Raw genomic sequence first — 24,982 nt, forward strand, 5'->3', positions numbered from 1 at the left:
AGTTCATTTTCATCTGAACGTTTTTCATTATGAAAAGTAGTCTGCTATAAATGGAGAGAAAGTTTTTTTTTCTCAAAAATAAATGGATAAGGAAGTGCTTTCAAAACCAGTTGCTCTGTTTCCTTGCACTGTGAATATTTTTAAAAACTTTGCTTGGCAGGGTGGTGGGGAGAGAGTGTCAATGGGGAGCACTTCTGTTGAAGAGCATTTTGGGAAAATACCACACTTCTTAAAAGCAGGTCGTTTTGGGGAAGAAAAAGCAGTAATAAGGAAGGATTGATTGTATTTACACTTTGTTTTTTCTTGCTAGAACTCAAGGAAATCTGTGAGCTGACAGGTATAGACCAGTCTGTATTGGAGAGAGCTTTCAGCTTTCGCACTGTTGAGGCCAAACAGGAGAAAGTTTCAACAACACTAAACGTGGCTCAGGTAAAAAGAGGTCCTGATTTAAAAGGCAAGATCTTTTTAAATGGCAATTTTATTCTGCAGGATTAAATCATAGCTACCCCAATAAAAACTACAGCTGAAAGGCTGCACTGAATAAATCACAAGCATAGGGTGTGTTTTTTGCTCAATGGCTTCTAAATGTTAAGAGATGCTGGATGCTTTTGTTTGGTGTGTGAATTACCCCCAAAAGATGAAGGATGGGCAAATGTTGCAGAGAATGTGAAAACAAGCAGTCCTGCACAAAGCACATGTTACAAGTGTTGAGGCAGACTGTTTTCATTTAGGACAACTGCTGTGATTCCATGGGAGCTGTGGGCCCCGGCGCTGCTGGAAAACCTTTGCTGCCAGTGTGAATTCATCTCCCTGTAATGCTGTAGAGCCAGGGTGGCTGCCACCTGTGTCTCATCAGCTCAGGCCAGCAGGAGTGGGGCTTCTCCAGCTGCAGCTGCTCCAGTCCCTTTGCCTGGGATGGGGATGGGGGATGTGTGAGTGCTCAGTGGGCAGCTGGAGGAGCGGGAAGGGAGCTGGAGTGCCCTGGTTGTGGCTGCTGTTCCAGCCAGCCCGTGGCCAGGAGGGCAGAGCCAGTGCTCCCTGTGCTGGTTTTACTCATTAATGGCACCTTTAGGACACCTCAGCAGCAGCAGGATGTTTGGTTTAGCCCAGCATTTATAACATTTTTCTTCTTTCTTCTCTTTAGGCTTATTATGCCCGGGATGCTCTGGCTAAGAATTTGTACAGTCGCCTGTTCTCCTGGCTTGTTACCAGGATCAATGAGAGCATTAAGGTATTGTTGCTTTGTGCTTGTAAAAAGAAAAAAAAAATCAATAGAAATCCTTCAAATTAAAGTGGACAGTAAAACTGTATTTGCCAATTTCATTTCTCCTGACTGTACACTGTTACACACAAATAACCTTATCACAGCTCAACAAATTGCTCTCTGCTCTGTTCTTAAGCTTGTAAAAATATTCACATTAAGTGTATTTTGGGAAACCGTATGTAACATTTTAGTTTTACAGTATTTGACAGCCTGTTTATGAGATGCATTCATTTTCTTGAATCCCAAGTATGCCATGTACAGATGACTGACTCAGTGTTTGTTTTTCTTTAAGGCACAAACAAAAGTGAGAAAGAAGGTAATGGGGGTGCTGGACATTTATGGCTTTGAAATTTTTGAGGTAAGACCTTTATAATAGTAACCATTTAGTGAGAGAGCTGTTATTAAAGCTTAACAGAGTTGTTCATGAATTCATAGTCAGAATTGACTCAATTGCTTCATGCCTGACAAAAAAAAAAAAACTTAAAACCCACTAGAAACATAAGCCAAAGAGAGATGTCTTAGCATGTCTGGCAATTGAAACAAAAAATTATGAAAATCACACTTGTGTTTTTACACCATACATAAATAAATATTTATGATGGATAAACTAAATATATTTTGTTGTGACATACATTCTGAGCATAGGAGAAACTCTGGCACTGTCATTTCTGCCCTGAGGCATTTTGTAGATGTCTTTGAACAAGCTGTGTATCCTGAGAGGGGAAAAAAAAAACAACCACCCAACAAAAACTATACATTTTTTTTCCTGTCAAAGTTAAACAAGGACTTATATTGCATTGCATCTCAATTCACTTAGGTAAATACTCTGTACCTATTCCTAGCTAAAGATCTGTGGCTCACTGCTGTTTGTTTACAATAGTATTTTTAGACTGGTGGTATTTTGAAACAAAACAATCAATGAGGAGTTTTTAATTGGGTTAGAGAGCACCAGGGCATTTTCCATAAATCTTGTTCTGACAGTTTTTGTTAAGAGATTTATAGATCTTGCTTGGAATTTGTGTGTGTTTAAACTAGAAACTCATCTGAGGAGAAAAAAAAATCAGTAGAAAAATCTGGACCCACCTCCCTACATCCCTCTTAGAAATCCGGGGAGGGTGTCGAGGCTGTGTGGAAAATGGGAATAATTGTTCATGTGAGGGTGGTGTAAGTTTCATTTCAGAAGCCAAGCATCCAACTATGTGCAAATCAGAGTATCTCTGAAGAGGAAAAGGAGAGCTGAGAGCTGCCTCAAGGGCTCGCTGAGCGAGGCTGTGTTGTTTGCATTAGACACAAGAACATATTTATGAAAATGTTGTGCCCGAGGTCAGGCGGCTGAACGGGGATCCTGGTGCCAGATCTCCTGGGAGCTGCTCCTTGAGGAGCTTTTAGGAAGCTGGCACTGGGATGGTGCTGCTGGCATCCTCAGTAGGCAGGGCTTGTTTTCTCTGGCTCCCCTGTGTGTGGGTAGGGTGGACAAGCACAGGGAGGTGGGAGACAGAAGGGTGCACCAGCACATGAGCCAGCTGAGGGATGGTGTTTGTGGCATGGTGTTCCAGAGGCAAGGCTGTTTCTCACCCGTAATTTTCATCTTTTCTACATTCAGCACCTTAGAAGGTCATAAGTAAGTGGCTGAGTACAGGAGAAAAATGGGAAAAAAACCCCAGAGCTCTTTTCACTTACCTGTCATGCAGAATTACAGTGTAGCTTTCTAAAAAGCTGCAAACTCTTAAGCTGTAAAATAATGTGGGTAGTTATTGTTCACTCCTTTAAATGCCAAGTTTTGCTTTTCCTGGAAAAGCTCGGAAGGTTTTGCCTTGTGACTTAAGGACCAAATTCATCAGTACATTCACGCAAAGTGTGACTTTCTCTCATGAGTTGGGACCTATGGTGAGAAGAGCAGCCAAGCAACTTGGTTCCACATCAAAGAAATAATTGAATGATTGTTTAAATTTAATTATATTAAAACAACTAATCCATAAATAAAATTTTGACACTATGCAGCCACATAAGTCAAGGAAAATTTAATGATGTCTTAAGGTTTATAGCATAACAAATACAGTGGAATTTGGAGCATTTTGCTGTATGGTACATTTGTAAGCACTATTGCCAAACATTCAAAATATTAGCTGAGGTGTAGTTAATGACAGTAACATATCCATCTAATTATAAATCAGTTAAAACCCATGACTAAAAATGTGCAGTTGCCTCTTGAACCTAATTCTTAAGTTGTATTTTGATTTTCACATCTGTTCCTGAAACTTAGAGCTAATGTCAGCTCTACAAAGAATGTTTGTTGGCAAAAATGCACTTGAAAGGCTTCATCTCTAAATTTGTGCCTTTTAAATGTGGAAGCTGTTTGATGTGCTGAGGGTAGAAAGGCCTACATTAATCATGTTTCAGGAATCAGGTAAGTTAAGTTTATCATTAGTGCATGGTCTTTGACCTGAAGTGGCCTTGTGCCCTGGAGATAGAATGTATCAAAACCCACAGGAGGTGTAGCAGGAGTGTTTGATATACATGGAAAATATTTACACAGGTACCATTGCAATAAGTAGCAAGGAATGTGTTTACTGAAGAGTGATTTTTACATTTTAATTTTTTTCTTTTTTTTAATGTTTTTGTTTTGTTTCCTAATGGGCAGGACACAATATTTCTCAGGCCCTTTTTCTGTTCAGGATGATTCTTTGGATCATCCTAGAGGTCCTTGTGTAAGAATAGTGAATAAAGAAGTCCAGATTTGCTATTCTGAAAGCTATAAAACCATACTTCACCTTCTTAATGATAATAGCAGTCTTGTTCTATTATATGCAGAATGAAGCTTTTAAAGGGGAGATTTTTCATCTATTTTTGAAATATTGATTTATTTACTGCTCATTGTGGTTTCTGCAATTTTCTGTAATTTAAGCTGAAGTTAATTTACAAGGGTAACTTGTGGTTTCTTGGAAATTAACAGAGGAAAGATATTTGGAGTATTGATACTGCTGGCATATACTCTTTGGGATTTGGGTTTTGCTAGTATATTTATCAAACACAAACCCCACTTTTCAGACAAACACAAAAGCTGTCCAAGAAAGTAGATATAAGGACTTGGCTGTCTAAAAATTCAGTTTAGGGAATTTAAATCTATCAATAATCCTCAGCCTCTGTGGGTTTGGCACATGTCAGCAGCAAGCTTGGCTAGGCAACCCACAAAATAGGTGCTGTAAAGCTGTGTTTATTTTTGAATCCTGCCCTGCCTTTTGTGGGAAGCCAAATGCTGGGACTGAATGTTTGTGGAGCGAAACGCTGAAATTTTGGGTGGCTCTGTGTGAATTGTCTGTGGGCAAGGATTTAGGGACTAGGATTAGCGTGGAAATGCAGGCTTGGAGGGCTGGGCAGGTTGTGTAACTGGGCAGTGGCCTGGAGCCTGACACTAATTGCTCCAAGGGTGTTTATCCACATTTCTGGGCAGCTGCCTGCATAGCCAGTGTGCAGTCTAGACTGAGATTTGAGATGGGCTCAGGATGGTGGCTGGTGGCACTGGGAGTTCTAGAATCAGCCTGGTTCCAGGCCTTCTGGGGTAGGTTTGGGGCTGTTCCCATTTTATCCCATGCTTGATTGGGTGTTTTTAGGCCGAAAGTGGTTTCTGCATCTCTGCAGAAGGGGTGGGTATGGTGGTGTTCACAGGGATCTGAGGATGAGGGAAGAGACGAGAATGTTGACTCCATGTTTCAGAGGGCTTGATTTATTATTTTATGATAGATATTCTATTAAAGCTATACTAAAAGAATAGAAGAAAGGATTTCATCAGAAGGCTAGCTAAGAATTGAAAAGGAATGAAATAATAACAAAAGCTTGTGTCTTGGACACAGAGTCCGAGCCAGCTGGACTGTGATTGGCCATTAATTAGAAACAACCACATGAGACCAATCCCAGATGCACCTGTTGCATTCCACAGCAGCAGATAACCATTGGTTACATTTTGTTCCTGAGGCCTCTCGGCTTCTCAGGAGAAAAAAAATCCAAAGGGAAGGATTTTTCAGAAAATATTTTTCAGAAAAATTTTTCATGGCTACAGGGTGGGGTGGTGGAAGGGTGGGGTTTGTGATGGAGAAGTGAAGGCTGTAGGAGGCAGATGGTGGGGGCCTGCCAGGGCTCAGCAGAGATGAGCAGAAGGCGCTCTCCATTTGCTTTGGGTGTTGAGTTTCCTGTTGTGTACATTTCCTGTGGAGACAAGGAGTTGTAAAAATGAATGTTTTGTGGAGTGAGGGTATTTCATCCTGCCCAGCCCTTCAGAGACACAAATGTCTGTCTGTGCTGCTTGCCTTAAAGGCTTTATCCTGAATATTCAGGCACCACTCTGCAGCTGGTCCATATGATGAAGTTAATGATTTGGAGTGCAGTTTTATGGAAGGTAATGCTGCCAAACAAGGCTTATTGTTGAAATTTGCCAGAGCTTGAGAAGACACTGAGAGTTCCTTCTGCTCAGTCCCTTGGTGGAGCAGTTTGTTCCAGGTATTTTAGCCTGACAAGAAACTGGGATGCACTGGTGATAGAGTTGCAGAGAGGGACTGGTTCCATTTGGTTGGTTTCCATGTGGCTGCCTTGTCCTTGGGGACAGCAGCTGACCAACTCCTTTTGCTCCCGGTGGGCAAGAACACGCAAAGACCTGGCAAAAAACCCACCAGTAAATAAAAGTATCACAAGTAAACCAGCCAAACAAGCCACCCAGCAGTAAAACCAGATCCATTCCTCACAGTCTGTGATGCATTTTGATATCACTTGTTTTTATTTAAGGCAATTTGCTTGTTTCTTGTGCATAGAAGTCCCTTGAGGTACAGAAAGAAGCTTGGTCCTGCTGCATGTACTGTGTAAGCTGTCATCTGGACAATGATAAAATGACACTATCTCTGTTGAGGGAATGTGTTAGAAATGTGAAGAATGCATTTTCTTCCTTTTAACAAGCTCATAGTTGTGTTAATTGTCTGTTTTTAGAGGGAGGTAACCAAATAAGGAGCAGTAATCACTGAAAATGTCTTTGTGAGGTGTTCAAGGCATGAAAAAATAGGGGAGCCATTTCCACCTTCACCATAAACCTGTACAACAGCTTGGTCCAGTTGCTGCCTGGTTGCTTTGCCTTTTTCTATCCTGCTGATTACAAGAAGGATGTTACAGTTTCAGAGAGATTGATCCTGGACCAGAGTCTTCCCCCCACACCCCAAAGCATTATTTTACTGGAGAAGGGTGTAGTTATTTGCTAAGCAGGATGACATATTAGACAAACAAAAATATTCTAAGGAGGAAATTGACTTATCAGGATCTTATTTTATCTTTCTTTTTTAACTCATCCATGGATATCAGTTTTGTTAGTTGCCCTAATCTCCAGCCCATAATTTCCAGCTGCATTTTCTAGGCTGTCTAGCTTGCCACAGATTTCCTTTTTGAAATTGTTCAACCCTTTGCTGATGCCCAGAAGTTTATCACATACTGGCAAGCAGCAGTGCCAAAATGTGTGCACGCAGCCCCTCTGCTTCTTCTGGCAAACCCCAGACTAGTGGAAAAGAGGAGAACTGAATTTTTAATCTATAATTGATCAACTACCTCTGCTGTCAAGTGTTAGAGGAGCTTTACAGAGAGGAACCCTTGGTTGGACTCTGAGGTGTCAGGGAGTTTTTAAAATACTGTTAAAGCAATTATTTCCTTGAGTGATGGGATGCTGAAAGCAGAGGTGCATCCCAGGAAGTTAACCACCATTTAATTAATTGTATTACAAGGTAAGTATTTAGAGAGGCTTATTTTGCAACATGCAGTTTTATGAAGTAAATCCCATTGGCTGGCTGTTTGCAGCAGAGGAAATACTTGAAATGCTGGAGCAAAAATACACAAATATTCTGCTTCAGGTTGTGAGAATAATGTTTTGCCCTACAGCAGCTATTTCTGTCTGAGCAGAGGAGTGGTTCTGATAATACAGTAGGTTCTTGCCTGGTTGCAATTCTTGTTGTTCCAGGACTGTAAATTACCAGGCTGAGTTTGTTGAAGTGATGGCACCTGGGTTTTCCCATGGATCACACCTCCACTGGGTTCACTGCGGTTTCTCATCTTTTTAAGTCTGAATTTGGCTCAGACCTGTGTGCCTGGACAGCACAGCTGGGAGCAAGATGGATTTCAGAGTGCCTGGTTCTCTGCCTGGCACACAAAAAGGGCTGAAGTTGGTTCAGCCACACAAATATGGGAAATGGATAATACCCCAAGCTTTGGCACAGATCTTTCCTGCTTCCATTTGGTACACTGAGACATGGCTTGATTGTGTATAGTGGAATATTTACAATTAAAGATGTGCCTCCCTGGTTCTTTGCATATACAGATGTTTACACAAAAGTCCAGTGCAGTCTGGTTTACAAGAAATAAGCTTGATTGCTCAAATGCTTGTACATGTAAACAAAAAAGAAAGGGATAAATATTGATAACATGCCTTTACCAAATTTGAAAAAAATTTGGAAAAATTGTTACAACTGAGTCATGTTATAATAACTGGGTTATTGCTGTCTGAGATTAAAATAGTATCTTTTTTCATTTTCTTTAAATGCAATTTTTCCATTTTGCTGATTTTAACTTCCTAGCATTTATATTCCTTAGTTTCATCTCATAAACTTGTATGCTTGTGTGGTCATACATAAAACCCCCTATCCCCAGACACCACAGTAGCATATAAATTGAATTTGCTGGTTGGTTTCACTCTTCATTCCACCATTCATCTCAGGGAAGTGAGTATGTTGGTCTTTTATCATCATTACTTTTGCCATCTGGCTTTTTCTCTGGGGGCCTGATGGAACTACATGGGGTCACCTGCTTATGTTAGGAGGCAGTCAGAGACTTCTGATGCCTGGAGCTATGTTGATATTTAAAAAAAAACCACTTACTTTCTGGGGCTATTTGTAATAGAGCAGAAGTATCAGTCTCTGTATGTCTCACATTGATGTGAAAGTTCATTTTAATGACATCATTCCTGTTGATTTCAACAGTCTCACGACCTGAAATGTTTAGGGTTTTCTTTTAAAAAATGCTTTTCCTTTAAATACATCTCATGTACTATTTGAGCTGTATGTGCTCACATAATGTATTTGAAAAAATGTTGCTGGGCACCTTTTTTTGTCAGTGTGGTTGCAGACTGAGCAATGTGTTGATTTTTGAGTTGCCTCTGAACAAGAATGGTGTGGTGGAAGATTAAGGAGGAAGAGGAGACCTTGAGAAACACCTACAAAGGTGTGACACTGAGCTGTGGTGTACCTGAGTCTGTAGGTTTGCATCCACATCATCTGCTTAATTTGGGGGAGACAAAAAACACAACCCTTAAAGTTAGACTTTATTAGGCAGGGGGAAGTTAAGAATTGATTCCTGCCTAATGGAAAGAGACTCAGTTTTCAGTTTTAAGCAGGTATCTCAGTTGCTTTATCATCTTTGGAAATTGTTGGAAACTGGGTGCTCAAAAGGGAATTTGAATTCTGTGTGGGGAGAGAAGGTTAAAAAGTATCTCATGTTGATAGGAAAATGCCCCAGTTTAGATATTTTCTGTTCATAAATCTAATGGAGATTTCTCTGCCTAACACCAGTTAGAGTTTTAGCCTTTTTTTTTGTCAGAAATATTTTTTGTCTGTTTCACATTGGTATTTTACTGGTATAAAAATGTATAAAGTCAGCAACAAACCATATATGTGTTTTTCAGATGATTCCACAGTACACATGTGGAATCTTTCAAAGAAGAAGTTAGGTGAAATATTAAGGACAAAAGAATAATTTCTGTAGGGCTTTCAAGCACCTGTATGTAATAGCTGTGGCTCACAGATAGAACTTTAGAGCTAGTTTATGTAATGACTTTATTTTTTGCATGGAGAAGATTTTTTTTAGAGTTCAAAACTTGCTATTCATGAAATACCAACCATGAAGGTTGATAAAGAATGAAGCTGTATGACACCATTATTTATGAAGTGAGAACTATGGTGAAGTAGGCTTTGATTTTTGCCAGTGAATTTTTCTAGTCCCCTAAATTTAGTGTTGCATCTGATAAAAGATTGAAAGGATAAGCTGAGGGTGGTTGGTTGAGCTGTATCTATAAATTCAACATGACTCTAAGCCAGTCTCAGGTGACATTCTGTTTTCCCAGCACCTTTATTTAATTTGAGAGACTGTGTGGTTTTACATTCCCTGAAGGTTTTATTTTGTATTCCACAGTGCTTTCAAAGGCATAGATAGAAAGCTGCTATTAAAATGCAGGGATTGAAGTGATGCCCTTGATATTAAAAATATCAGAATTACTGCCTGGAAGAGAAGCTGACACCTTGAAAAGACGTGGTCTTAATTTTGGGGTTTTTTCCCCCCCCTTTAAAATTTCCTAAGAATATTTGATAGCTCTTCTTCAAATTTTGGGTCTGACTGCTCTGCTTCTGTGTTGCTCAATCCCCTTTGTGTCACTTAATACAAGAGGCCACCATAAGGAGCAAGTAGTCTCTGCTGGCTGTGTCCCTACATCCCCTGTCTCCTGAGTGGGTTTAGTGATATGCTATCACTGATGTGGGCTATTCTCTACTGCCTTCTTAAAAAAATTGTCAGAAGTCCTTTAAATCCCTTCTAATTCTGTTGTATTCATTTCTATAACACCTTCATTAAAATATTGGGGGGAGCAACTAATTTGTGAATGTTTATATATGCTTTGTGGAGCCCTCACATAAATTAAATCAGATATTCATTAAGGGAGAATAAATGCACAAGCTCTGTTGCTTTCCTTAGAATTGCTTAGAGATAAACACTAATTGGGTTTTTTTGGGCATGGTTTTTAAAAACCTTTTCTGAAGTGTATTTCATTTACCAAATGTCTTCTGGTCTGCTCAGAGTTAAGTGTTTTGAGAGTTTCAGTAATTTCAAATATTTTCCCCCATTTTCTTTGCCATAATTAACTGTTTTAGCCTTTTGCTCTGTATTATTCATAAAGAACAACATTGCTGCTGCTCTTCAATAACTTTTTTCCTGGAATAGCAATTTTCAGTGGCTTGGCAATGTCAAATTAAATTTCATAGCTCAAAGTGAGCGATTTGTGGAGAACTCTGTGGATTTTGGTTTCCCTTTTTTTTTTTGGCAAGCCATAAATATCACAGATACACAGCAAATCAGGAGAACATCTAGCAATTACTTTAATGTATTGTTAATGACCTTTCAGTTAGATGGTTTAGCTGGATTTTCTGTTCAGTTTCCATCCTCTATTGATGACCAAGCCTGTATAATTTGTGAGTGAATAGTCCTGCAGCCCTTTTAATCAGAATGACCTGGTCTTTTGGAGCAGCAGTCTCTCTGATTTGGGTGGCATGTGCCTGGCAGGAGGATGCAGAGTGTGTTTTACCCTTTCTCTTTGTCTGGGTGATGTGGCAGTTGGGCTCCTTTTACTTCAGACTCAACATATCTGAAGTGATGGCCTTATCTGAATGTGTCAAGTAAACATACTCATTCTTCTTCCAGTATTCTCTATTTCCTTCCACATGCTCCTCTTCTGTTGCACAGATTTGTCTGCCCAAAGTTATAAATATGGCTTTTAGAGGCCAACATTAGCTGGGGATTTAGAGACAGGGCAATGCAAGAATGCTGTTCTGTGTTAGGCTCTGATGTGTCTCAACCTCTTGGTTTATTTGGTAATATTTAGGCAGTGCCTAAAGATAGACTCTCCTGCAAAGATGTAATACATAACATTTATGTAGTACTTTGCATTTTCAGTGATACAAAGATTGATCTACTTGGTATGCTAAATAAATGCTAATAGCTATATTCTGTGTTGTTTTGGAAGTAGAAAAAGTACTGACTGCAGTTTATGTAATTTCTTTTTCAACAGAATGCAGTAAGTATGGTTTGTTTGCAGTGCTGATTTTGCTGCATGCCAACTTTTAACTCTCTCATCTAGAGCTATGCAAGTTTTGCAATCTCTGAGTGATAATTGCAGTTGGTGAGAGGGGCAGCATTTGTGGCTGAGGAATTTTTGGTGATCAGCTATGATTTTGCTTCATTTAAAACTAAAATGATAAAAGTAATCTGTGCTACCTCAATATATTCTAATCTGCTTGTGTGTTCTTAATCTCATTTAGCAACCAGATCCTTAATTCAAACATTCAAAATGATTGCACTTGCCTTCAGTAATAAAAATTCTATCAGCATAATTTAGGTTTCCCAGGTATTGTGCAGTGCAGCAGATTATTTGGGAGTTGAAAAAGGCAGAGAGGCACGTCACAGCATGTGACACAGCCTCCTTCCTGTGCCCACCCTCCTGCTGGGGTCTGCTCCACTCCCTGGTCCCTTCTGCAAAGGGTCACACATCTGCTTGCTCCCTAACCCAGTTTTAGATGAATTAGCCTGCTAGAGGAATTTTAGTCAATGAAGCTCTTTTGTTTTCTACCATTTCAAGGGGCAGTTTGTTGGCAGGGTGGAGGTGGGTTGACCTCTGGAGCCAATAATCTCTTAACCCAGGCTCAGCTGCAGCTGGAATAGCAGCTTGAGCCTTGTTCTGTAGGGAAATGGGATGCTTTATTGGCTGCTGAGTGGAAAAGAGCTAATGCTACTGTCATGATTTTATCTGTCAGACCCTGCAGGAGCCTACATTTTACATATGGGGACAGATGAGTGCAGGCAAAACTTGGGTTGTTTATTTCCTGACACCACAAGTGTCCTTATGACTTGTTAAAAGGAACCAGTGTGGAGGCATCAGGAATAAAACCTACAGAGGTTTTTGTCCCTCCCAACAGACAAAGCCTCAGGGAAGGATTTGGTCTATAATTTCTGAACTAATCATGATCTCAATCAAATATTACTCCAGCCATCACCTCACAAACCTGGAGGGAGTAGTTAATAGAGTGGCTTGTTGACCTGCAGCTGCTGCAGTAGCTCGCTCCAGCTGGGTTCCAGGCTGTTTACACAAAGCAAACTCAAACATGTTTCATCTGACAGGACAACAGCTTTGAGCAATTCATTATCAACTACTGTAATGAGAAGTTGCAGCAGATCTTCATTGAACTTACCCTCAAAGAAGAGCAGGAGGAGTACATCCGAGAGGTAATACTGGAATGGATCTCCCCTTCCCCTCCTCCCCTTGTCCCTGTAAAGACACACTGGCCAGCAAGCTGGAACCATTTTTCAGGCAGGAGAGGCACTTTCTGACCACAGGGCTGACATGGAGCATGTTTGTGTGGGGCTGTGTAGTAGTCACACTAAGCAAAAAATGTTGGTTTGGCATTTGTTTGACATTATGAGTTCTCCAGGTAAAAACCAGCCCCAGCTCTGATTCATTTGTTGGCAACCATGACTGGCAGTTCTGAGCAAGGGCTAATTGATTTATTAGAACACTAATATCACTTTCTGGTATTAGTAGCATTACCCTGCAGCCTGTGTTTTGGATTATACAGCAATGTCTGGTGTGCATCCAAAACCAGCCACAGCCAGTCCTTCAATTGGGTGGCTAAAATAATAGCACACAACGTGAAAGAAACTGCAAATAGAGTTTGGTTCTAGTGTTCTTCCAGGTATTTATTGAAGGGAGCTGTGTGAGCTTTATGGATAAATTTGAGATGTCCTGTGGAGCCCAGCCCTCTGGTGTTTGATGTTATTCTGTGAGTGAACATCAAGCTAAAGTTCTAATAGGTTTTAGCAGTGCTCCACATGATACACAGAGCTCAGACAAAATACCAGCTCCCAGCTGTAAAAGCTGGCACACACTGCCTGTACTCAAACTGGATGATGCCATTTTGCTATATAAAAATTTTTAAAAATTACATAAAGTTCCTGCCTTACGATCCTGAGGATAACATGAAATTTCAGCATCTCTTGTTAATTTTGCATTCCGTGGTGAACCATTATTGCTGCAGTTTGGTTCTTGAATGGTATTTCAAATGCTCTGAGAAAAGTAGACTGTAAGAAGTACCACAGAGTGCAAATGAAGAATGGAATTAATATATTCCTTTTTTCAGTCCTTTGCCCTACCAGTGCTACCTTGGGATGCGTTGGCATCTCATCCTGGAAATTTTATCACTGATATTCGAAAAAGAATTGAGATACTAAGAACATCTGAACAACTGTCATACTCTGGATTTTTCAAATGGTCTTATCTAAATTTAGCCCTCTTTCTTCCTCCCATTAAAAAAAAAAATTAAAAAAAATCCCAGCAAGGAAGAAGTTAGAAATGTTGATCTCAGGAGTTGCAGGGACATGGGCTGATTTCCTTCTGGCCAGTGGGAGCGTGGGCAGCACGGGAGGAGCCTGGCCTGGAGCCAGGGAGTGCATGGGAAGCTGACATGGGTGGGGGAAAGGAATGGAGAGTGACTTTGGCAGCCACTCAAGGACACTCATTTTGTGCAGATAATGTTAGTAGTAGATGATTGCATTTTTTTTCCTGTAATAAATGAATTGTTGGTAAGCATGAGGAATTAAATTTGAATGCAGTACCGTGGTTAACTGGAATGTCATTCTAATTGCTTAGAGGAAAAGCTCCCTCCATTGTTTACTTGTTCATCCATTTATTTATATTTTCTTGTAGGGAATTGAATGGACTCATATTGAATATTTCAACAATGCTATCATTTGTGACCTAATAGAAAATGTAAGTTGTATTCAGGAACCTCTCTGGGTTATTTTTAATGCATGGATTTAATTTAGCTGTAATGTCTACATGCATCCTCATGCACTAAATTTTCTGAACATGCCATTTGTTGTATTATTCATCTTACTTTTTGTAGCAGAAGTTTATTTTACTAAAAATGAGTTTTCTTATAATCTATATTACTTTTGTAGAAACATTCAGCACTACCTACACTAAAAAAAAAAACCCAAAACAAATCAAACATCTCTTAAATGTTTACATTTAGGGCTGTTTTCAATAGCAGATATCACATGCTGCATTGGAATTAACATTTCTTTTCATATGGAAACTAGAAAACTCAATTACATGTTACTGAGTGTTTGAGGTACTTAAAGTACTTGTATATACTGAGAAAATTCCAATGCAAGAAAGATAAAATTCCTTAACAATCAGAAAAGAGCAGTTTTTAGCCATTAACATAAAAGACATGGTGATTTTACCATAAACTGGATACTTTCAGTTGAGTTGGAGTTCCTACAGTCTGAGTAAATTACATGAAGTTTCAATGTGAATTTTGGGATTCAGATCTCATAGAAAGTCTTTCAAAAACACAAGTGCTAAAAATCAGTTGGAAATGGTCATGGGGTAAAAAGAGCCAAACTTTGAGATGGCTCAAAGAATGTTTTCCTGGGTAGCAGAAGTCGAAAAAATGAATTATCTCCTTCTTGTGCTGTGGTGGAAACAAGTACTAAAGCTCTTGCTTTGAAACTTCAGAACCAAACTGGAATCCTGGCCATGCTGGATGAAGAATGCCTGAGACCAGGAACAGTTACTGATGACACCTTTTTGGAAAAGCTGAACCAGGTCTGTGCCACTCACCAGCATTTCGAGAGCAGGATGAGCAAGTGCTCCCGGTTCCTCAACGACACCTCCCTGCCCCACAGCTGCTTCAGGATTCAGCATTATGCTGGCAAGGTACCTGCTGGAGGGAGCACCGGGGGGGCTGTGGGGGGCTGCTGTAGCAGATTGACAAATCCACACCCATCTTCATCTTTTCTGTCTTAAACCTGGAATCTGTGATTTGCGCTGGAAGGCTTTAAGAGATTTTGGAATGGTTATAAAATGGCCTTAAAGTTCCAAACCCTGCTATGGGCAGGGACACCTTTCACTAGAGCCCCATCCAGCCTGGTCTTGGACACTTCCAGGGATGGGGCAGCCACAGCCTCTGTGGGCAGCCTGTGCCAGGGCCTTACCCCCTCACAGGGAAGGATTTCTTCCTGCTGTTGAACATAAACCTGCCCTCTGTCAGTCTGAAGCCCCCACTCCTTGTCCTGCCACTGCATGCCCTTGCTGCTCTGGCTGAAATCAAAGCAGTTCTCCTTTCACCAAAGGAGAAAGGTGCCCCAGGTACTTTGGTGCTGCATTAGGTCTCTGGAAATAAATCATTGCTCACAGTGACAAAAATTCACACACATTTGTTGGTAACATATTTTGGAAAACATGCTCTTTGTGACTGAGCTAGCTGCAGTTCTTAGTCACGTTGTTGAGAAAATGCAGTTTTTGTACATTTGAAGGAACTGAGTTTGATGCTCTGCGTTTAAACAGATGGAAGAGAAAGTTACACAGAGGGCTTGCAAACATTTGCATTTTACAAATGTTTGTATTTGCATTTTTCAACATAAGCAGTATGAATAAATACAAGTCTGACAGCTTTCAGTGTGTAATCCACTATGACATTTTATTAATGAAAATTAAAATAATTACATTTGTAGACTGAAGACAATCTATTTTTTAAAAATTGAAAGTAAATGTAGGGTTGAAATTGTTCCTCTTGTCTGAATCTGCTGAAGTGATAAGGTCACACAGTAAAAAATATTTGAAAAGTGTTTCATTTCCCTAGGACTGCTTGATGCTTTTGAAATGTTCTCAGTCTTACAATTTTGAATGGCTCAATAGTTTTTTCATTCAAAATAGTCCTGGAAATATCAGCCTTTCAACCTTTCAGGCTTTCATTCACATTAGTTGCCAAGAAGAGTTTGTAACTGCATACAATCTATCAGGGGTTAATACCTAAGTATTTCTTTGGTTGTCAAAAATCTAAGTGAATTGAAAATACCCCAGTGCTGTGAGAAGGACTGTGCACAGATTGTGTCTTAGCAGGCAGTGGGGGTCTTTGATTGTTACAGGCATTCACTTACCCAGCAGAGTGAATTCCTCCTATTTTGGGAGGAATGTTGTTTTTCCATCCTCAGCTGAGAACATTTTGATCTTGTCACTGGTCAACAAAAGTTTGACCCTCCTTTTAAGAAATATCAGTAATTTCATGTGAACAGTTGTTTTGGGTTTTTTGGGTTTTTTCAGTAGTGGCATTTACTGCACCTGTCAGAACCAGAAACATGTTCTCCAAGGTAAAATGCTGCCTACTGAGTTCCCAGTAACTTGCTGCTGTGTAAAATACGTGCCAGTACTATTTTCGTTCAGTATTCTGTGTACTTAGCACATACCCTGGCAGAACTGAGAAATCATGGATCTGGAGAAGGATCTGTATTACCAGCCAGATGACTTGTCACAATTAATCAAATACGTTTCCTACCCTCAAAAATTAAAGGAGCCAGTAGCAATCTGAGGTCTGCATGAAGTTCCTCTGGCTGCCTCCTGGGTACCCAGCTGCAGGTCAGAGCTTTGTACTCGTGCTTGTTGTTATTGGACTGCTTTCCTGGTAAAAGTCCTTTAAAATAACAGTCCCCTGGGGGCTGCACAGCTTGCTGCTTGCACTCTGATAGCAAGAGGTGATATTCCATATCTTGTTTTAGTTAGGCAAATAATTTAAGCATTAGTACTTTGGAAGGAAAGAGTATTTTTGTTGTTTTGGCTCAAAAGAGAGGGAGAAAAATGTCAGAAAAAAAGATTGTTTTGGAGTCTTGTCAGGTGGTGGTATGTCAGAGTTATCACTGAAAAAGGGTTTCTTCCACTTGAGAAACCAGAATTGATTGACACAGGGAACTGTTGGCAGCATGAGAAAATGCATCTTTCCCAGGTAGCACATTCACAGACATTTTATCCAACAAAAAAACATCCAAATGTCAGATTTAAAATGAAAGCTGAAATATCCTTTGGTTCTTTTGGACAGTGTGTAAGAAGGAGAAATCAATTTCTTGGGTCAGTTTTGAACTGGTCTGTGTTGTAGTTCAAAACCTGTGCTGATGAGACTCTTCTCTGTTGTTCAGGTGATGTACCAGGTGGAAGGATTTGTTGACAAAAATAATGATCTCCTGTACCGTGACCTCTCCCAGGCCATGTGGAAGGCCAACCACTCCCTTATCAAAGCATTGTTCCCAGAAGGAAACCCTGCTAAGATCAATCTGAAGAGACCACCAACAGCAGGTTCACAATTCAAGGCTTCAGTTGCTACCCTGATGAAAAATCTCCAGACAAAAAATCCAAACTACATCAGGTAAATTCCCCAGTGCCAAAGATTTGGTCAGTTTGTTTGATGAGGTTTGTGGTATTTGCGGGGTCCCCAGGATGAGGGAGGAATTGAGAATCTGGCTCCATGTTCTTAGAAGGCTAATTTATTATTTTATGTACTCATATTATATTAAAGGATGCTATACTAAAACTATACTAAAGAATAGACAAAGGATACTTACAGAAGGCTAAAAAGAATAATGAATCTTGTGACTCTCTATCTAGAGTCCAACACAGCCTGACCATGATTGGTCATTAAGTTAAAACAATTCACATGAAACCAATCAAACAACCACCTGTTGGATAAACAATCTCCAAACCACATTCCAAAGCAGCAAAACACAGGAGAAGCAAATGAGATGATATTGTTTTCCTTTTTCTCTGTGGCCTCTCAGCTTCCCAGGAGAAGAATAGTGGGCAAATAAACAATTGAAATGTATGGTTTAAACTCACCATAATAGCTGTTGGCATGTGCAAAGAGATGTCCCTTTGGGTTTTCCTGTGCAGGTGCATCAAGCCCAATGACAAAAAGGCTGCCCACATTTTCAACGAAGCCCTGGTGTGCCACCAGATCCGCTACCTGGGGCTCCTGGAGAACGTGCGGGTGCGCAGGGCGGGCTACGCCTTCCGACAGCCCTACGAGCCCTGCCTGGAGAGGTACAAAATGCTCTGCAAGCAGACCTGGCCCCACTGGAGAGGGCCAGCCAGGTAGGCAAACAGCAATATTCCCACCTGTCCCAGGTGAAATTCCCATCTTCCACATGTCCTGAGCTTTTAGTTGTTGTGCATACGTTGCAGAAGGAATATAGTGCAGGCCTTACTAATTTGGGTCTGAGAGAATGGGTGTAAGAGAGAGATACTGCAGTGAGTTCGAAATAACTGGGAGGGCTGCAATGGTCAGGAGGGCACTTATCTTTAATGGCCAACGTTCAAAGTGTAAGGACACTCATTTTGTTGAAGACAGCCATACAATATTCCTCTGCCCTTTCAGGAATAACTATAATGATTGGGGAACAGTTATGAGATAATGCCTCTTGCAAATCAATTATATTAAATAGATACTTTTAAATTGCATAGTATTCACATTTTATCCACATTTTATTTTTTGCAAATAATACCTGGGATGAGCAAATAAGCTTCTATTATTTCTTTTTACATGTGGCCACCAAAGGCAAGATTTAAATATCTTTCGTAATTGATTAACATCTTTCAGCTACAATATAAGTCTTTAGGTTATCAAGAAAATGGTGGCAGTGCAGTATTGGTAACAATAGCATTGCAATAATCATCACAAAGATTTGCACAGCTCCACTTCCCTTTTTTCTGTTGGTGTTCATAAAATGCATTTGATGAGAATGGAATGCTAGCATTTGTCAAACTTGTCAGTCTTTGTTTCACATTCTGACATTAGTGTGAAGCCTTCCTTTTTCCTTTCTTCTGTTTTTAAGTAAAATAATTATAGAGGTAAGAGGAAAAAATAGGCGGTTGCTGATGCTGTAGAATAAAATTTGCTCTTTTTTGCATCAAATTATTCTGAGTCTTTACAGTGATTATTCTTGCCTTTAGCGGAATAAACTACTGAGTAAATGAGTTAGGTTTTCAATCTTCTTATGTCAAGCACTATTTAAGAGTTTAAAATATGCTTTCATATACCTTCCATAAATTAAGCTGTGAATATGTAAACTAAGGCGTTTTAGAGCTGGGGGTCATGTTTGTTAAGCTCATTTGCTCCTTCTTAGGGCTGGAGTAGAGGTGCTGTTTAATGAATTGAGAATCCCTGAAGAGGAATTTTCATTCGGTAGATCAAAGATATTCATCCGCAACCCAAGAACAGTAAGTGAAAAATGCCTTCTGCAAAATCAAGCCCTCTCTCATGAGGACAGCATCATTCACTACCTGCTTCCCACAGATTTTTCTCCATGCAGTGCTTTGATGTATTGCTACGACCGTAGCATAAAAAAAAAAAAAAAGTGATTTTTAATGTTAGGTCCATTAAAATCAATGTGAATCAAGATTCTACAATAGCTGTCAGCATTAATTTAATATCATTTTTGACCAGTGACTTGTGACATTGTATCTGCCACAAATCTTGTTGGTGTACCTGCCTGTAGCTCAGGAGATGAATAAAACAATGTGTGACTGAGGGGGGACTTCAGTAAAGAAGAAAGAGATTTCTCTTACAAGAGCTGTGCTTATGGGTTTTTTTCCTTGTCTCCTCTCCTGCTGTTTTTCTTCCAATGTCAAACAAAACCCTGCAAACCCCCCCTCACAGCTCTTCAAGCTGGAAGACCTGAGAAAGCAGCGTCTGGAGGACTTGGCCACTCTGATTGGGAAGATTTACAGAGGTTGGAAGTGCCGTACTCACTTCTTGCTAATGAAAAAATGCCAGGTTGTGATCGCGTCCTGGTACAGGCGATACTCAGTAAGATCCCATCCTTTCTACATGGGGGGTTCTCTTCATTCTTTAATGCATATAACCTTCTTGGGATATTTTTCTTCAATATGCACAGAGAGCTGTTGAAAGAATTCAATTTTATGTTAATAGTTATGTACCAATAGAGGGAAAAAAGAAAATTTAGTTTGTGTAGACTACTGTTAAGTGCTTACACTGTGCTCGTTTTTAAAACATTGAAAAGCTCACCAGAATCCCTTCACTCTGGGAGAGCAGGATTCTCTGGCTCAACTGGGAAGTCTTTTTCACTCAGCTAAAATGCTGTGCTTCCTAGCACTTACAGTGCTCTCAAAACATGGTTAATGTGTAAAAAATGTTCAGTAATATACACGTGCAGTTCTGTGGAATTCAGTCATTCCTAAGCCTTTTTTTGGTTTTGCCTTATTTGGAACACTTGCCTTAGACTCAAAAATGCTGCCCCTAGGGGTTTATTTTAATTGTAACTCCTAAGACTCGTAATTTGGTATCATTATTGATACAGTTCATCCCAAAGCAGTTTCAGTTCTATGTGTGGACTGGGTGTTCTGTGCCACAAACTGAACAGCACTAATATACGACTCTTTCATGTTTTCTTGGCAGTTAGTAAATAATACTGACTTACTGACTAATGAAAAGATTTGTTTTTAAAGCTACTCTTGAACTTCTCAGCTGCATTTTGTTGTTGCTAGAGAACAGCACAAGCATATCAGAAACCTTGATGAAACACAGAAAGAAAGTCTTAAACTGCAAGTGGCAAAGTTGACAAATCCCAGTTTTTCAGTTGACAAGCACTTCTGTTTGTCCTCTTGAAAGCCATCAGTGTTTGGTTCACTTCTCTTGGATAATTAGAGCGAAGTATAGATCATTTGGAAAAAGTATGACTGAAGCACACTTCTTGATCTTAAAAACCCTCTGACTCTGTGTGGCTGAAAGCCCCATTCCTACAAACAGCATCATTAGAGTTGCATTGTGCCCATATGGCTTCATTATGATCTCACACAGTCTTAATGAATTTTAAATGGACTTACTGCAGCTAGACTGGCACAACTTTAAATATAAAGAAATGAAAACACATACAAGAAGTGCTGATTTCTTAACTGTAATTGGGTCACTGGTGAAACATGGCAGCAGTTGTTTTATTGGTGATGATAGCGATGTTTCCTCAGCCTCTTCACATGGATGGAAGGCACTGTTCTCCTAACCCGACATGACTGGTAGGCACTGTGCTTTGGAAGGTTTCGTGGGAGATCCCTGGAATGAATAAAGCTTTTTTGAGTAACTCCTTGTGCTGGAGGCTTGACTCGAGGATCTGCAGGCACTTGTCTGTCTGTTGCATTGCAGGGCATGACAGACAGCAGCTGTGGCATGAGGGTGGCCCAGGGGGGACCCTCTCCAGCTTGCTCACAGAGATTTTCACTGTCACTGAGTGGGCTAAATGTCAAACCTAAAAGCCCTGCTGCAAAGTCTGTCAATTTAGTATTACACTAAACACTGGAGAACTGAGCTTTTTAGAAGGAAAATGCTCAGCTGTCCAGGAAATTTATTGCTCAACCTGGCATACCTAAATAGTACTCTAGCATCTCGCCTAGGAATCCATGGTTTTCGGTTTTTTCCTCTTCCTAAGGTATCATCAGCCATAATAAAGGCACTGTGGGTAATAGGAACAGCACATGTCTTATGAAAAGGTGGTAAAAAGCTTAGCCTACAAACCTGAGTATGTGTGACAGTTTGTGTGCTACCCTGGTGGTGGGAAAGACAAATAAAGCTCTTACTGTTAGCATTTAATGTGCAATTGTGCTGCTGACCATGAACTTAGTGTTTCTGTAAACAGACTGACATTGTCCATGCAGCACTGTTGATGTGCTTTGTTTCCCCTCGAGTTGAACACAGAATCTACACTCTGATCTGCTCAGTCAGAAATTGTTCACTTTTTACATTCAGTGCTTGTCTCCTCAAGCATATTGTCAAATGTTAGTGATGACAGGTTTATTATGCAGTGTTTAACAGACATAATATTCTATTCTAAACGTCACATACTTATTTCCAACACAGCAACAAAAAAAATACCAGAAGATAAAGAGTTCGGCTATCACAGTACAGTCGTACATCAGAGGGTGGAAGGTGAGTTTCCTGTTACTGCAGCTGTCCCTGTTTGGAGAGGTAAGGAGCAGGTCAGAAAACACTTTCCAAGTGCACTGAGCCTCCTGCCTGTCACACCTTCTCTCCTTGGAGCTGTGGCTGTGCCATTGTTAAACACTCGTGTTTGCTGTAGAAGAGGTGAGTTCAGGATACCTGGATGTGCTGCCTGGGCTATAAATCCCTGCAAACAGTGCAAGGGGGATGCTGGGACCACACTAAACCACTGGGTTATCCTTGAGGCATGTTCTGCCAAGGAGTTGAGAAGGCCAGCAGCTCTGGAGAAGGATGCTCTGGGGCTCTGCCACTGGCCTTAGGAGAACTGTAGTGCTGGACTGACTTGGAAGAAACGAGTTGTGGTTGGCAGTTATTTTGTGCTTAACAGGATTCTCAAAGAATGAATCAGATTTAAGCAGGATTAAAATAAAGAGTTTGAGTTGCCTGGGCAATTTGTTACTTGGGTTAAATCATCAATTCTGCTCTGTCTGCTTAGTGGAGGAGTGAAAGTGTACTTGTGTTGAGAAAGTAGTTTATTGCTGTGGGCTTGTACTCTGCCTCAGTTTGCCACAGCTTCACTTCTTCTCTGAGAGATTTGTGCTTTGTGAAGGGATAATCATGCATCCTGGTAGATATTTAAGGAATGATGCTTTAATAGGAGGTAAAAATGAGATTAACAGCTCACATGAAAGCAGCCATGATGCTCAAAGTAACTCCTGCTGTCCATCTTCAGAAAAAGCAACCCTGGGCTCCTCTATTTTCTTATTAACCTTTCTTCACCCTGCTAAAGGTGGCTTTCCCCTCTAGTTAGAAAGAGAGAAGTGCCTTTAGTTCTAGAATCAGTTTCCTTTCTGTCAGACAGGGAAGGAAGGGGCTGCAGTTAGTAGCTGTTGGTGTAAATAATCTCTCCTGTCTAGAAGGCTTTAAAGTTTGCCAGCAATAAGGTAACGTGATTTGATTTTGCTGTTTGTCTGGATTTTTACTTTGTCTTTATGATTTTGTTTAAATGAGTTAAAAATATCCTTTCAGTGTAACTATTGATGTGCTGTCTTTTCCCATGAGCATTATTTGAAGAAAACTGGGTTAAAAGCATCATCTCGAGTTATGGTTTTCTGTTTGCCATTGGAGAACAACCTCTTTTGCAGTAGCATTGTGCATGAAAGCCTGGTATGATAGCAGCCTTTAGTGTGACCTAAAGCCAGACAATTTACTTGGGATTTATTCTTTATTGCACTCTAAATGGATCAGACATTTACTGTATGGAGAAAAAAATATTGTTGCCATTGTGCAAACAGATATATAGATGTCTCAGGTAATGCAGCAAATCTGGGAGAAAACTGAGCATTGAACTAAGATCCCCTAACCTGCCAGTCCCAGCCTTGCAGCACAGAATCCTCCCTGGAGCAGCAAATCTGAGGCTGGGCAGCATTTGTGAATGTATTTGCTTGGGGATTTGGAGGCAGTGTTTGTTTGGTTTTGCCTAGATTTACAGGTTGCAGTGCCCTACTTCAAAAATATGAAAAGTTAGTTAGTCAAAAAGAACATTTTAAATTGTTTGCAGGCTCGGAAACTTCTTCGGGAGCTGAAGCATCTGAAGCGTTGTAATGAGGCTGCCACAGTAATTGCTGCTTATTGGCATGGTACCCAGGTAAGAAAATGGCTGCAAACTGTGCAGCTGTGTGTCCCTACGTGGAATGAAGAAGGATATCCCTCAGGATAGTTATCTGGGAATACTGTCAGTGCCTTAAACTGCTTTGACTGCTTAAACTGGTTTTTTTTTTGGTTTCTCTTTGCTGCTAACATGTCATAGCTGGTGCAGTCTGGGAAGCTGGGACACGCTTTAATTTTTGCTGTTTGTAGTGACTGGTTACTTGCTTTCTTTCTTGCACCAATGGGAACTTGCAGTAACCTTTTCTTTCCTAAGCTTTTCTATATCCCCTTTTCAAATGCATCACAGGCACGAAGGGAACTGAGACGACTGAAAGACGAGGCTAGAAATAAACATGCTATTGCTGTTATTTGGGCTTTCTGGCTTGGATATAAGGTACTTCATGCACATATCACATGTTCCCCCTTCATTGCTCAACATCAGCATTTAATCACTATTTAATAGTGAGAATTAATGACTAATATAATTCACTCTTAAATAATAGAGCATGATCATCGATTCCTTCCATCTCCATTCATGCCACACCTAATAAATCTGATAGCATTGTGTATGCCAGTTTTTTGTAGAGTAGGAAATACCTTGCATGGCAACCAAGTACAGATTTGCACTAACAAGGCATTAGACTAGATTAAAAATGACTGGACTGCAGTAACCTGAAATTAGGAAATGCATTTAACTACATGTAAATATGCAAAGTGTGGTTTGTGGTGGGAGAGGAGGTTGGGGTTTTTTGCTGTGTTCCTCCCCATGCCCCCAACAAGTGCTTTCAGTGACACTGTGTTAGTGATCCAATTGAGATTTTCACCACTTATTATAATCTGTACCCTGAATAGTCTTCATCTACAAGTTCAAACCGACATTATTAAGTTTCATTAAATTCTGGTTATGATTGGTTTAATCGATTCTCTGGCTGTGATTTGAACCAGTAAAAAAAAATTAATGACCACAAGTAAAGCAAAATTTTATGAGCTGATCTTTTAGCAGAAAACTATGTTAGTTTGCAATTCTAAACTTACAGCTCTAGAAAAATCCCAGGAATTTCAGCATCAGCTGTTTGTTTTCAGAAGCAAAGTCCCACTGAAAGATTCTTGCTAATCCCCAGCCTGTAGTTGCGGGTTATGTGAACATTTGAAATGCTGTTCACTAGAGGTCAAAAATATATTGGTTTCAATTAATAAATTCCTAATTTAGTTGAAAACCATAAATGCATTAGATTTAAAACATTTTTCAGTTGTTATTTATGGTTGTGGGTGTGTTGTTAGAACACCTTGCCAAATGGATGGAGAGAAATGCTCAAATTACATCTGGAGTATAATGCTGTGTTTGACCTTTGCTATTTTGGTATAAATCTATTAGATTTCCAGCAAAATGGCAGCCCTGGGAATTCAAACAAACATGTAGAGAACTTCCTTAATACTAGGGAGTCTTTGGAAG

The 24,982-nt window shown here is 40.1% G+C and overlaps 1 protein-coding gene across 4 annotated transcripts in view; it reads left to right on the forward strand.

The window, feature by feature from the left end:
* The window catches only part of MYO1B (myosin IB), a 108,528-nt gene that overhangs the window by 66,565 nt on the left and 16,981 nt on the right, over positions 1-24,982 (forward strand). For 2 of the 4 annotated variants that reach the window (XM_066553132.1, XM_066553133.1), the window contains exons 11-23: positions 311-429; positions 1,145-1,231; positions 1,557-1,622; positions 12,224-12,328; positions 13,806-13,868; positions 14,622-14,822; positions 17,075-17,301; positions 17,823-18,023; positions 19,055-19,148; positions 19,588-19,737; positions 21,799-21,867; positions 23,441-23,527; positions 23,837-23,923. In XM_066553132.1, the coding sequence (XP_066409229.1) occupies positions 311-429; positions 1,145-1,231; positions 1,557-1,622; positions 12,224-12,328; positions 13,806-13,868; positions 14,622-14,822; positions 17,075-17,301; positions 17,823-18,023; positions 19,055-19,148; positions 19,588-19,737; positions 21,799-21,867; positions 23,441-23,527; positions 23,837-23,923 (1,556 nt within the window). The remainder of the gene's footprint in view (positions 1-310; positions 430-1,144; positions 1,232-1,556; positions 1,623-12,223; positions 12,329-13,805; positions 13,869-14,621; positions 14,823-17,074; positions 17,302-17,822; positions 18,024-19,054; positions 19,149-19,587; positions 19,738-21,798; positions 21,868-23,440; positions 23,528-23,836; positions 23,924-24,982) is intronic. The other 2 variants (XM_066553134.1, XM_066553135.1) reach the window with 1 other exon arrangement.

This window comes from Molothrus aeneus, chromosome 7 (assembly GCF_037042795.1).
Source record: "Molothrus aeneus isolate 106 chromosome 7, BPBGC_Maene_1.0, whole genome shotgun sequence".
Classification (NCBI taxonomy): Eukaryota; Metazoa; Chordata; class Aves; order Passeriformes; family Icteridae; genus Molothrus; species Molothrus aeneus.